The following is an 11,893-nucleotide window of genomic DNA, read 5'->3' as shown; positions in this document are numbered from 1 at the left end:
CGGAGCTCAACAATCTGGGTCTAAGCCTGGGTGAAGCTGGGTGATCTTTGTGCCTGAGAAGACCATATTAAGGGTTTTCCCTCTATGTGACGTCATAAAGAGCCAAGAGTAGACAGAACTGCATGAAACAGAGCATTTAGAGGTGTCGGAAGACTAAGCTTTTGGCTCACGATTGCCTGTACATACACTAACCTCATTATTTGAAACTTTGGCCTTGTTTAATGTGAATATCCAGCATTATAGTCGTGTATATACATGCAACAGGAAAAATGTGGATGACCACAGTGGTGTTTTAAAATGTAGAAAAACAATAACAGTAATGAAAAACTCTACAATGAGCGGGTGTGTTTCAAATTTTGAGTGGGGCTGCATAAACAGCAGAACTGTATGCTTGGTAATACTTTCGAGATCGAATTCAAACAGACAATAAACATATAATAATTGATTTTCACTTCATGGGTACCGCACTGTAAGGAATAGCTGTAAGAATTTATAACTTGGTTTTACAGTAAGCAGAGTGTATCTCAAAAATACAATATCATCCCGTAAGAAAACTACACCGTCACTGTAAATTTTACAGTAAAGTGTTGGCACCCTGCTGACTGTATTTTTCGTACAAAGCGTATCAGGTATTGGTTTGACTGTAGTTTGATATTTTCGGCTCTTGGACTCCTGCATCGTTGTTGCTTTTGCATCAGGACAAACATTTATGTGATTCGATGCCCTATTTTTCGTAAATTGTGGAGGTAGGCAATGCCATTTTTTAAAATCTTTTTTTATTATATTTTTTTATTATTATCTCTAGTCAGAAATAATTGTCCCACCTGCTCATCTTGAAGCGTGTTTCGCAGTTTTTATTGTTTTTCTGGAAAAAGTTTGATACAAGAGACAAGACATTCTCTAATGTATCATCATTTTGGAAGCGCAAACTCAAGCGCACCGGAACCAGAATTATTTATTGCGTCTGACTTGACTTTGGCGCTGTGGATGCAGGGGAGGGAGCCGTGGCTATTTAAAGAGGGTCATCCAGTCACGGATAAATAACAGAGGGTCCACGGCGTTGACTAACCCCCTCTAAATGGTCTTCATCCTCCACTGTGTGTCTGTCTGCGGATACTTATTGTTTATTAGTCAGCTGTGACAACCATCCGTCGACCCGCGTCAGGCCAGTCTACCAGCTCTGCTCCGGGAGCTCTAGCCCCCTTTTTATTTGTTAATTTATTATTTTTCTTATAGGGGGATAAGTGGGGTAAAAATGGGCAAAGATTACTATAAAACGCTGGGTATCTCTAAAGGAGCCACGGATGAGGATATAAAAAAAGCTTACAGAAAACAGGCGCTGAAATGGCATCCGGACAAAAACAAGTCTGCAGCCGCCGAGGAGAAATTTAAGGAAATCGCCGAAGCATATGAAGTCCTCAGTGATCCCAAGAAAAGGGAAATTTATGATCAGTATGGAGAGGAAGGTAACGTATATTTTTTAATTGCATGCTATTGTGTGTTTCGGGTTAAAACACCGTTATGAACGCGCTGTGAAGCTGGATGGCTGCATGTAAAACACAACTGGCTTCAATTCAAGTCACACACTGTAACCAGCACAGCAGCAGGCCCACAGCACAGCTGTTCGGCAGATCATCTGCATACATTTCTGTGCATTTTATCAGGAGGCTCAGTCCATATGTGGCACGGCACTTACAGTAATAAGCTCCAATTTTAAGAGAAACCGGGGGTAATATCGATTCACACGACTTTCGATTACCCAACAGTCATTCTGTACAAAATGTTACAGCAGCAGAGGTACATGCAGCTACATGGAGATTTTCAGTCCAGACTGCTATTTTCGGGGATCTTTGGTTGATGTGCGGAAGGAAAAATAGACCATCCATCATCTCCACAACCACATATTTAAAATTTATGGAGGCATATTATGATTTTTACAATTTTACTCACACAAAAACATTTTTCTTCTCTTAATGTAACTGGATACACGAGGAACCTTTCTCAGAAATGCACAGTTTAAGGCACGGAAAGTGTAAAGCAAGAAAATGCATGCAGGAAAAATGTAAAATGACATCATGAGCATGGAAATTTGAACCATATGGCTTCTGTAAGAGCTCCCTCAAACCATGCAAACAATTCCCTGAGTTGGGAGTTGATCTCAATCAAAAATCCGCTGATTACTAGTGGTGAGATCCATTTTGAAGAGGAAAAGAGAAAACCAGACAAATTTCCAGTTTTGTAACAGGAGACATGCTCTTATATGTGATACCTCTACCAGAAAGTGTATCCCATCATCCCATCATTTCCACAAAGGTGGCGTAGTTCAACTTTAGCAGTTGTACTCAGTTTGGCCCTGTGATGGAGATACATGAAAAACTTTTACCTGAACAGTTTGAGTAGGAAGAGATGTAAAGAAAGAATGTGCATAACATGGCTCCTGCAATGACTCCATCAGAGAATCTAACTGCAGCATTACAATCAGCCCGTACATGAGTAATCTCTTCTAATATCTCAAAGATATCTTTCCTGATATTGATATTAAAAATACTTTGTAAGACTCAGAATTTGTCCGTCTATGTCTGAAGTGGCTTGACTTCTCAGCATTTTTTTGTCATTTTCTTGCACTAATCCAATTTTCCTTCTCGTGACACCAGTACTGTCCCCTCGACTCAGAGTACCGACCAGTATCAGCTGCTAGTTGAATAACAGGCACAGTCTGGTGTTGCCATGTTGGCATTTTTCCCACATCATGTTTCTCCAGTGCAACAATATTATTGTTGTGATGTCATAGCTTTGAGACTGGGGAAGGAGACTGGAAAACTTTGATAATGGAAGAATTTGTACTTCACGACTTTCTGCCAGAAAGGCTTTGTTTGTTAACCTAAGCCTGAACATAGCATTGTAGATTTAACCAAACTGTGACTGAAAACTGAAAATAATAATGATTTAAAATTTTATTTTATTTTATTTTTTTTAAAAAGGCTAAAAACAACGCTATTTACACTGACTTTTTGGTTTGGGGTAGTTAGTAGCACTGCTAGTCCTCACCATCAAAAGGAGGCAGTTGAGCTGGTTGGGGCATCTGACTGGGATGCCTCCTGGCCACCTCCCCGGTGAGGTCCTGCTGACAGGAGGCCCAGGGGCAGATCCAGGAAATGTTGCAGTGATTGTATCTCTCAGCTGACTTGGGAATTTCTCACCAGAAGAACTGGAAGAGGTGTTTGAGAACAGGGAGTCTCTCTGTCACTTTTCCCTCCCTCATCTGACGTCCTGAAGTTTCCCCTTAAGGAAACTTTCTTTACTCCCATATTTTTCTGTTTTATTTTGGAATGATGGTTGAGGAACATCATTAATACGATGCAGGTAATCTCTGAGGTAATGTGGTATTTTAACACTTAAAAACCACAGTACTCACTCAAGAATGATGTAAAGTGTGAAATAAAGAAACTGGGACCATCATGGTTTGATGTTTTAGCTCTAAGATCATTCAGCAGAACTCTGATAAACTGGGCTACACTTTGGATCCACCTAAGTCAGAGTTTATCAGTCATGCTGTAAGTGCTCTCTCTGAGCTGAGTGCTCATGTCATTAATCATTTCTGTTGCCCAAAAGGTCTCAAGGGAGGAAGTGGGCCCACTGGTGACGGACAAGGCACCACTTTCACCTACACCTTCCATGGAGACCCTCACGCCACCTTCGCCACTTTCTTCGGCGGCTCCAACCCCTTCGAGATGTTCTTCGGGCGTAAAACGAACGGGCGAGACGACGAGGACATGGAGGTGGACGGAAACGACCCCTTCGGCTCCTTCACCAGCTTCAACCTGAACGGCTTCCCCCGTGACGGCCACGCGGGCCTCGGGGGGCAGCAGCGGCGGAAGCAGGACCCGCCCATCATCCACGAACTGAGGGTCACCCTGGAGGAGGTGTTCCACGGCTGCACCAAGAGGATGAAAATCTCCCGCAAAAGGCTAAATCCAGATGGCAGGACCATGCGCACTGAGGATAAGATTCTCACTATCGAGATTAAGCGGGGCTGGAAGGAGGGGACCAAGATCACGTTCCCCCGGGAGGGAGACGAGTCTCCAAGTACCATACCCGCTGACATTGTTTTCGTCATCAAGGACAAACCACACCCCCACTTTAGGCGGGAGGGCTCCAACATTGTGTATCCAGTGCGTGTGAGCTTACGACAGGTGAGGCCTTTTCTATTTTGGCACCTGCTTTGTCTGAGTGTAGAGGTATTAATAGAGTCTGATAGATGAATAAGTCACACACAGAACAAGTTCATATTTAGCTGTGAGTGCAGCTTTTAATGCTCTGCAGCTTAAACGCTGGTCACAATCAATAAACTGTAGGTACTCTGCTTCAAAAGCTGTTTCCCTGGAAAGCACGGGCTTAAATGAATGAGTATAGTACCAGACCACACACACACACACACACACACACACACACACACCTTGAATGCACACTTATGTAATCTGGATCATCGGCGCAGAGAAGTAGGAGCTGTATCGCAGGGAGAGCGGAGAGGCGACGGCCACCCACGTGCACACGGTGCAAGATGTACTTACTTATGTGGTTCCTCCCACTCTCCTCAGCACACAGTGAGATATATAACCTCCACATCTCTGAATTTATGACCACTACCAGCAGATCAGCTGTGCATGCTATAATTAAGCTGCCTTTTAATCAGTTTCCAATCACAATGAGACTCTTATTAAGAGGAAAATGTGGGCAACTATGACCCAATTAAAAAAAAAAAAAGCATACAGACAGAATGATAACTGAAGCCATTTAGTCTTTCATAATGGAAATTATGACCACCTGTAATCACTTGATGACAGCTGATCAAACTTCCTTCTCTTGATGAAGACCAATCCGGAGAGTTAAAGTAGTTCAGGGCTCTGAAAATAGCCTTTAAGATTGTTTTGTCAAAGCAGAATTAAACTAAATGTTAAAGTCTGTGGAAGACTAATCAGAAATCTAAAAGACAGATGTAGCTTCTGGCTTGGATAATATGCTAAAGTGCCTTAAACCTGCATTCTTGTTGATGACCAGCAGGGGGAGACTCCTCTAGTTGCAATGAAAGAAGTCAGGCTGTAAAAAAAGTATGTGGGAAACGATCCTTCCTCTTACTTGATTCATGATCTCTTTGAACACTTTCCTGAAAAGCTTATGGTCTCAGTTTCGAGTTGCATCTCACATTGAATGCAGCATGTTGTTTGTTTTGTCAGTTATGCTCCTCGTTAGTGTCAGGAAGGAAAACCAAGCTGAGGATACTTTAGGTTTGAAGAGCTGCTGCCGGTCACACCCGGCTGGCATCAGCTCGAGGCTCCAAAACAAACACTCGAAAATATTAAGTTGATATCATGTCAAAAAAAATATACAGTCATAAGTATTTAGTTAATATGCACTGTTAACCTTTGCTGTATTTTTCACAGTAAAATACCACAAAATGGTCACATTGTACTGGTAGCAGATGTTAGACTCGAGGAGCTTTTGTTTATCAGCTCATCTCTTTTCACTCTCGGTGTATTTGCTCTTTTTGTCTGCTTTTGTGCAGCTTTGGTTGCAGATTCTCTCTCACGATCCACCTACGCTCATGTTTTGAGTTAGATTAGACAGAACAGTAAAGTATTTGATTAATAGCTCTAGTGTAACGTCAGATTCTACGCATGTATCGCAAAGTAAGCACGGCTTTATCTGATCAGATAAAGCTGCAGTTAAATTGCTTTTTCTTTTACTTTTGAACTTGCATAACACAAAGGCACGAACACATATTTTGACATTTGTTGTGTAATTATGTTTTTCCACTGACCTATACTGTGAATTTTTGCATGTATCTCACGCCTCTGGTTTAGTCTGCAGAAAAGATTCAAACACAGAGAGGAAACCATTTTGGACTATCAGGGAATTAAGGGGAAACTGTAATTATTTCTGGCACTGATAGCAGGAAAAACATATCAGATGGGCAAATAAGATAAATCCTGGAACCGCAGAGATCCAGCCAAAGGAAACACAGGGATTAAATACACACAAGCAGGGAAGGGTAATAAGAAACGGGTGAACACAATCACAAAACAAGCAGGGTGGGAAAACAACAGAGTAGAGAAGAACAAACACACGAGGATCAAACCTTTAGAATAAAGTAAGAAGGAAAATGAAAGTGGGACAAAGGAAGAGAAAACCTTTAATAATAATAAAATAATGATAAAAGGAACCATAGATGATGCCCCGACATAGCCGGTGAGCAGATTTCTGTGTTATTTGTGCCGTTTTTGCAGTCGTCAGTGTGTGGGTTGCTGTTCTCCCGCCGATCCTCACCTTACACTCATATTCTTGTGTTCACAGTCGCTGTGCGGATGCTCCGTCACCGTGTCGACGATAGACGGGAAGACGTGCAACATGAAGATCACGGACGTCGTCAAGCCCGGCATGAGAAAAACTGTAGCCGGACAGGGTCTCCCGTTCCCCAAAAACCCCGAGCAGAGAGGCGATCTGGTGGTGGAGTTTGATGTGAACTTTCCCGAGTCTTTGCCGACAAACGCCAGAGATGTCCTGAAACGGCATTTACCAGCTTAGGAAGAAATAAACGAGGGAGACAGAGCCACATGACACACACATACTTACACAAATACACACTTACACACACACATGCACAAGGACAGTTCTGACAGTTCACAGATGGACCCCCCCTCCCAAATGGCGAATGTGCAATTTCTATTTTTGAGCTATGTGGTGTTTTTATAAATGCCATGCATGCTGCCAAGTTGATACAAGTGCGAGCGAAAGGCTGTTGATATCTGAACGTGCACATTTCATGTTTGTGGGCCTTTGCCACTTTTTTGCTAGTTGGAAATGTTTTGGTGTGAATGAGTCTACAGCTGCAAAAGCAAAAAAACAAACTTTACTGTCAAACAGCTCGTTGTCTTGCTCTGATTTCGACTCGTCAGGCTTCACGTTTGTTTTGCCGCGAGCAGTGAACTTTGATTTGGAGGCTCCTTGAATTTGAGGTGGAAGGTGGTCGAATGAACTCAGCAGGTGCAATGTGTGCATTTTAGAAACTTACCTGTGAAAATACCGAACTTGAATTTTAAAATAAATATTTACACACAAACTGACTCGAGCTGTTTCAGCCACGGAGAGGCATTCAGAGACGCGTCCTCCTCCGGGATATAAACAGTCATTGCTTTAAAAAAGGAAAAAAAAAGTTAATACTGCTTAGTATTATTTATAGTCTGTGTAGCATTATTATTACACAACATGGGTTCTTTGCAGCCCAGGGGGGAATGAAATGAACCTATATTTTGATAGTCAAATGTGAATATTTTGCTGTTGTAAAAAACGTTTCTGATGTGCAAAATTAAAATTAAAAATACCTTGACTGAATTTAATGTGTAAAGTTACTCACAGTACAAATATGAATGTTTAATTATAGCTGTCTGTTAGCTCCCCTGCTGCTGACGCATGCAGGAGAGCTCCATGTTAGCGCCAGATTTACTGCTGTTTAGTCATTTTCACAAAATTTCCCATTTTTATTTAGTTTTACATCAGTGATTTTTATTGATTTTAACTCAGTGAGTTTAGTGTCTGTTTCAGTGCTACTTTTACTGGTGTGGGTAATATCAGGAGTTCAGAAGAGTATAATAATAAATAGACATATAAAAAAAACCCTCAAACTGGCTGTGTTGGCAGATAATAATATCCAGCAATTAAACTATAATTATCTATCTATGTACACATAGAAGCAGTGAATTTTCATGACTATGATGAGCTTAAATTTGGGGGGAATGGCTTACCCAGAGTGATAGGTAACAACAGTTGCTTCTCTAAAATTACTGCTGGCATCTTTCCTCCTTGGCATTGTGTTAATGCACATGTGAAAACTGCCAAAACTTCAGCCTTGTCACAGATACTGATGATCAATTGATCAGATGCATTTAGTGCTATTTACCCTCTTAATTCCTATGGAAGCAGTAAGATCATAGTTGATTTTGCACACACTGCTTCTGCATTTTTTCTCAGTTTTTATTAAATGATTAATGACATGGTGTAATATGTCAATGTTGTTCATCCGGGCTTGTATTTCGACAACTTTAAGCTTTGCTAAGGAACGACTGATTTTTGTCACGTTCTGACATATAAAAGCTTGAATTTTGAATAAGGTCGTACTTTCTTTGTACATAACTTGATCCGTCCATCCATCTTAAATTGTCTATCAGCATGTGTAGAGATTCATGCAGATGATGCGTCACTATCATGCACAGAGAGTGGAGCGTAAACACACATGCTCTGGGTAGTGCGGGAGCTCACCAGCTGCCGATCCTCTCCGTTCAAAATCGCCGTAACTCTGACTAGAAATTGGCATTTGGATTTTTAAATCTAGTATCTGTGAGCATTACGTGAGTAAAAGTATGGCCTCTAAGTTAAAGGTCACGGATTAAACCTGAAATGATGTTTCCTGGAGCTTTTACCCCCCACAGTTTCCCATTTTTTGTTGTTTAATGTTGCATTTTTATCCAAAGTGCAGTGAAAGCCTCATCATTAAATATTTAAGCAATGCATTAAGATTCATAAACCAATATTTAGTCCCTTTAAATATTGCAGATTCAATAACTAACAAGTACGACTGATTTACAAAGGTCTTTACTTTTTCATTATCAGCATTTAAATTGATTCTTCAAAGCCTGTTTTAAAGAGGAGCATTCAAACAGCAACTTCATCCTCATAATTATTTATTCATCAAATAGTTCCCCCAGCGTTCGTACGCCTGAGGAGCAGTTTAAACAGATTCATTTTATGCGATACGTGCTTCACGCTCAGCCTTCAAGTAACACGTTACCGCTGACTTATAAGCGACATGCTGTGGCCGTGTCATACTTGCTGCAGGCTTTCTCAGCTTCTTGGCTCAGTCCTTGGATGACAGTTGAAATTGTCAAAACAATATGTGAAATTCTTGAAATGCTTTGTTATTTGCACACAACAAAAAGAGCATTTGTCTTTTTGTTGCTGTTTGCACTTGCAAATGGATCAGGTTTAGGCAAATGGCTAAGTACAAATGTCTACATGAACAATTATTAGTGCTATTTGGTGTATCTGGTCAAAATAGCTGTAATGAATAGTTTACATCCCCAAATTATGTGAAGATTATTTCATTGTGTGAGTCACCAAATGCAGGATTGTTCCTCAAATAGTTAAAATGTTCTGAGTCTCTGCAGGGTTTAATCATAAATGTGCGTATTGTAACACAACTATTCACAATTTTCCCAGTTTCTTTTGCTCAGTTTACGTTTTCAAAACAATTTATGAAATCCTTTGAAGATTTCTGGATTTTATGGACAATAGAAAGAGCACATCTCCATCTTTGTTATCACTTGGACATATTTTAGGAAACGTAGGTAAAGTTTTTACAACTTGAACAGTTATTGACTGTATAAGTCTGTACACCTTTAATATGAGTATAATAAAACATATTTCAGAGCTTCAGTGCAACAGAGTTACACCCTGAACGAGCTGCTCAGGCGAACATTTATAGGGGCAACAGGCTGCCAGTGGAAGAGGAAAAGGAAATGTGGTGCTGCAGCAAGGGAAGGAAAACACAATACAGTGGTGTGAAAAAGTGATTTCTTTTTTCTTTTCTTTTTTTTGCACATTTTTCACACTTACAAGTTTTCACACTTACAAATTTGAATATTATACAAAGATAACCAGACCAAATGAAACATATCTAATTGGTGATTTCATTTTTCAAGATTAAACAAAGTTATCCAAACCCACGTCGCCCTGTGTGAAGAAGTAATCCCCCCTACACCTGATAACCGGTTGTGCCACCCTTGGCAACAAGAACTGCAGTCTTGTGTTTGTAGTAACTGGCGAAACCTTCACGTCACTCAGGAGAAATTTCTTCTTTGCAGAATTTGTTGTAATTCAGCCACGCTGGGGGGTTTTCAAGCATGAAGAGCATTCAAGTCCAAAGTTTGATAAGCTTTTCTGAGCCGTTCAGAGGTGGACTTGCTGGTGTGTTTCAGATCATTGTCCTAGTGCAAGTCTGCTTGAGCTTTAGGGCACAAACTGATGGTTGGACAGTCTCTTTGAGGATTTTCCAGTAGAGGGCAGCATTTGTGGTTCCATCATTTACAAGAAGTAATTTAGGTCCTGAGGCAGCAGAGCAGCCCCGGCCATCACACTACCACCACCATGTCTGACTGTCGGTGCGATGTTCTTTGTATGAAACACTGCATTAGCATTATACCAGATGTAATGAGACCCAACGCTTCTAAAAAGTTCAGCTTTTGTCTTGTCAGTCCACAGAGTGTCTGCCCAAAAGTCTTAAGGATCATCAAGATGGGTTTTCTCGGTAAATATGAGACAAGCCTTTTGTGTCAGCAGTGATTTCTGCTTTGAAACTCCATGGATGCCATTTTTGCCCAGTCTCATTCTTATTGTTGTATCATGAACTCTGACCTTAACTGAGGCAAGTGATGCCTACAGGTCTTCAGATGTTGTTCTGGGTTCTTTTGTGACCTCCTTGGCTTGGTGACCTTTTCCAAAATGATAGATGTCAGCATCCGTTTGTGCCCTGAAGCCCAAATGTAGGCCTTGATCAGGCTTGAAAACGCTATAATGGGGCTGAATTAAAGCAATTCTGCAAAGGAGAGTTGGCCAAAATTCCTCCAGAGATGTGAAAGACTCATTATCAGTTATTGCAAACTCTTGTTTGCAGTTATAGGTTTAGGGACAATTGCTTTTTCACACAGGGTCAGGTAGGTTTGGATATCTTTTTTTCCTTTAATAAATGAAACCATCAGTTAAAACTGTATATTGTATTGTAATATAAAAGTAAGTGCGCAAAAAATAAATAAATTAGGAAGGGAGACAAATAGTTTTTCAACGCACAGTACAAGAAAATGCAGAAATGTGAAGGGGATCGTTTCAGCATACATGCTGGTTTTATGGTATAGGTAACAGCCCATCCATGGAGGAGGAAGAAAAGCGAGGATGCAGTTTAGAAAGCCGTTCTTCTCACATTTTATTGCAACAGAGTGCAACAGATGTTGCACTTAGCGGACCAAGGTTTTGTTTCCACAACGGCATTGATAATCTACATGTTTTTATATTAATACTAACTTTAAATACATAGCACTTTAAAAGAAACCAGATCCAGACACTTCAGATTCAAACAGAAAGCATTTGGCCATTTGGGCCAAAAACAAAGCAAGATAAAATGAGACAAGTTAAGACAGAAGAAAAGATGGAGCAGAAAAATACAAATAATTAATAATAAATACTAACAAAAGATAAAGAAGCAACAAATACTTATCACAGAAACAATATGCAAGAAACATAAACGTGGATTTCTCTGTGAAGCGTTGTGTAGAGTTTCAATTTGTTCTCTTTAGTGTATTGTCCTGGGTTGTGTGACCACTGAAGGACATTTTTCCCCACATTACATGCAAATGTAAATTCACTGTTTTGCTTCACAAAGCAGAATGTAAAACCTTCAGCTCTTAGTGTAACCAGCATCTGAAGAGCATTAACTTCGGTAGCAGTGAGCTTTCCACAGAAAATAATAGTGTGGTACAGTCAGTGTCACTGAGTCTATTTTGTTTTTGTTTTTAGTTTGAAACTCTAGAAGTGGATGTTCAGTGTCAGGAGCTTGAAAAAGTCCCAAAGAAACAAAGCAAAACTGAAAACGCTGCTAATACTCCAACTCGTCACAATTTAGCAGATGATTACATTCAGAGAAATACTTAAAATAAGCAAACATGACCTTTTTCTAAAATGTTTAAATTAATGGCAGACTAATGGATCAGAAGGTTAAAATTAGCTAATAATCTCTAATGATTTATGCACTAACTAACGTTTTTGACGCTATTTAGAGAACAAATAAAAA

The 11,893-nt window shown here is 40.3% G+C and overlaps 1 protein-coding gene across 1 annotated transcript; it reads left to right on the top strand.

Annotated features, from left to right (window-relative positions):
• Window positions 1-975: 975 nt before the first annotated feature.
• dnajb4 (DnaJ heat shock protein family (Hsp40) member B4) lies at window positions 976-7,389 on the top strand. Its single transcript, XM_031731024.2, has 3 exons — window positions 976-1,466; window positions 3,613-4,193; window positions 6,352-7,389. The coding sequence occupies exons 1-3, from the start codon at window positions 1,256-1,258 to the stop codon at window positions 6,580-6,582; spliced, it is 1,023 nt and encodes a 340-aa protein (XP_031586884.1). The 5' UTR covers window positions 976-1,255; the 3' UTR covers window positions 6,583-7,389.
• The last annotated feature ends 4,504 nt before the right edge of the window (window positions 7,390-11,893 follow it).

This window comes from Oreochromis aureus, linkage group 18 (genome assembly GCF_013358895.1).
Source record: "Oreochromis aureus strain Israel breed Guangdong linkage group 18, ZZ_aureus, whole genome shotgun sequence".
Classification (NCBI taxonomy): Eukaryota; Metazoa; Chordata; class Actinopteri; order Cichliformes; family Cichlidae; genus Oreochromis; species Oreochromis aureus.
This window is presented reverse-complemented; position numbering and strand designations above follow the sequence as displayed.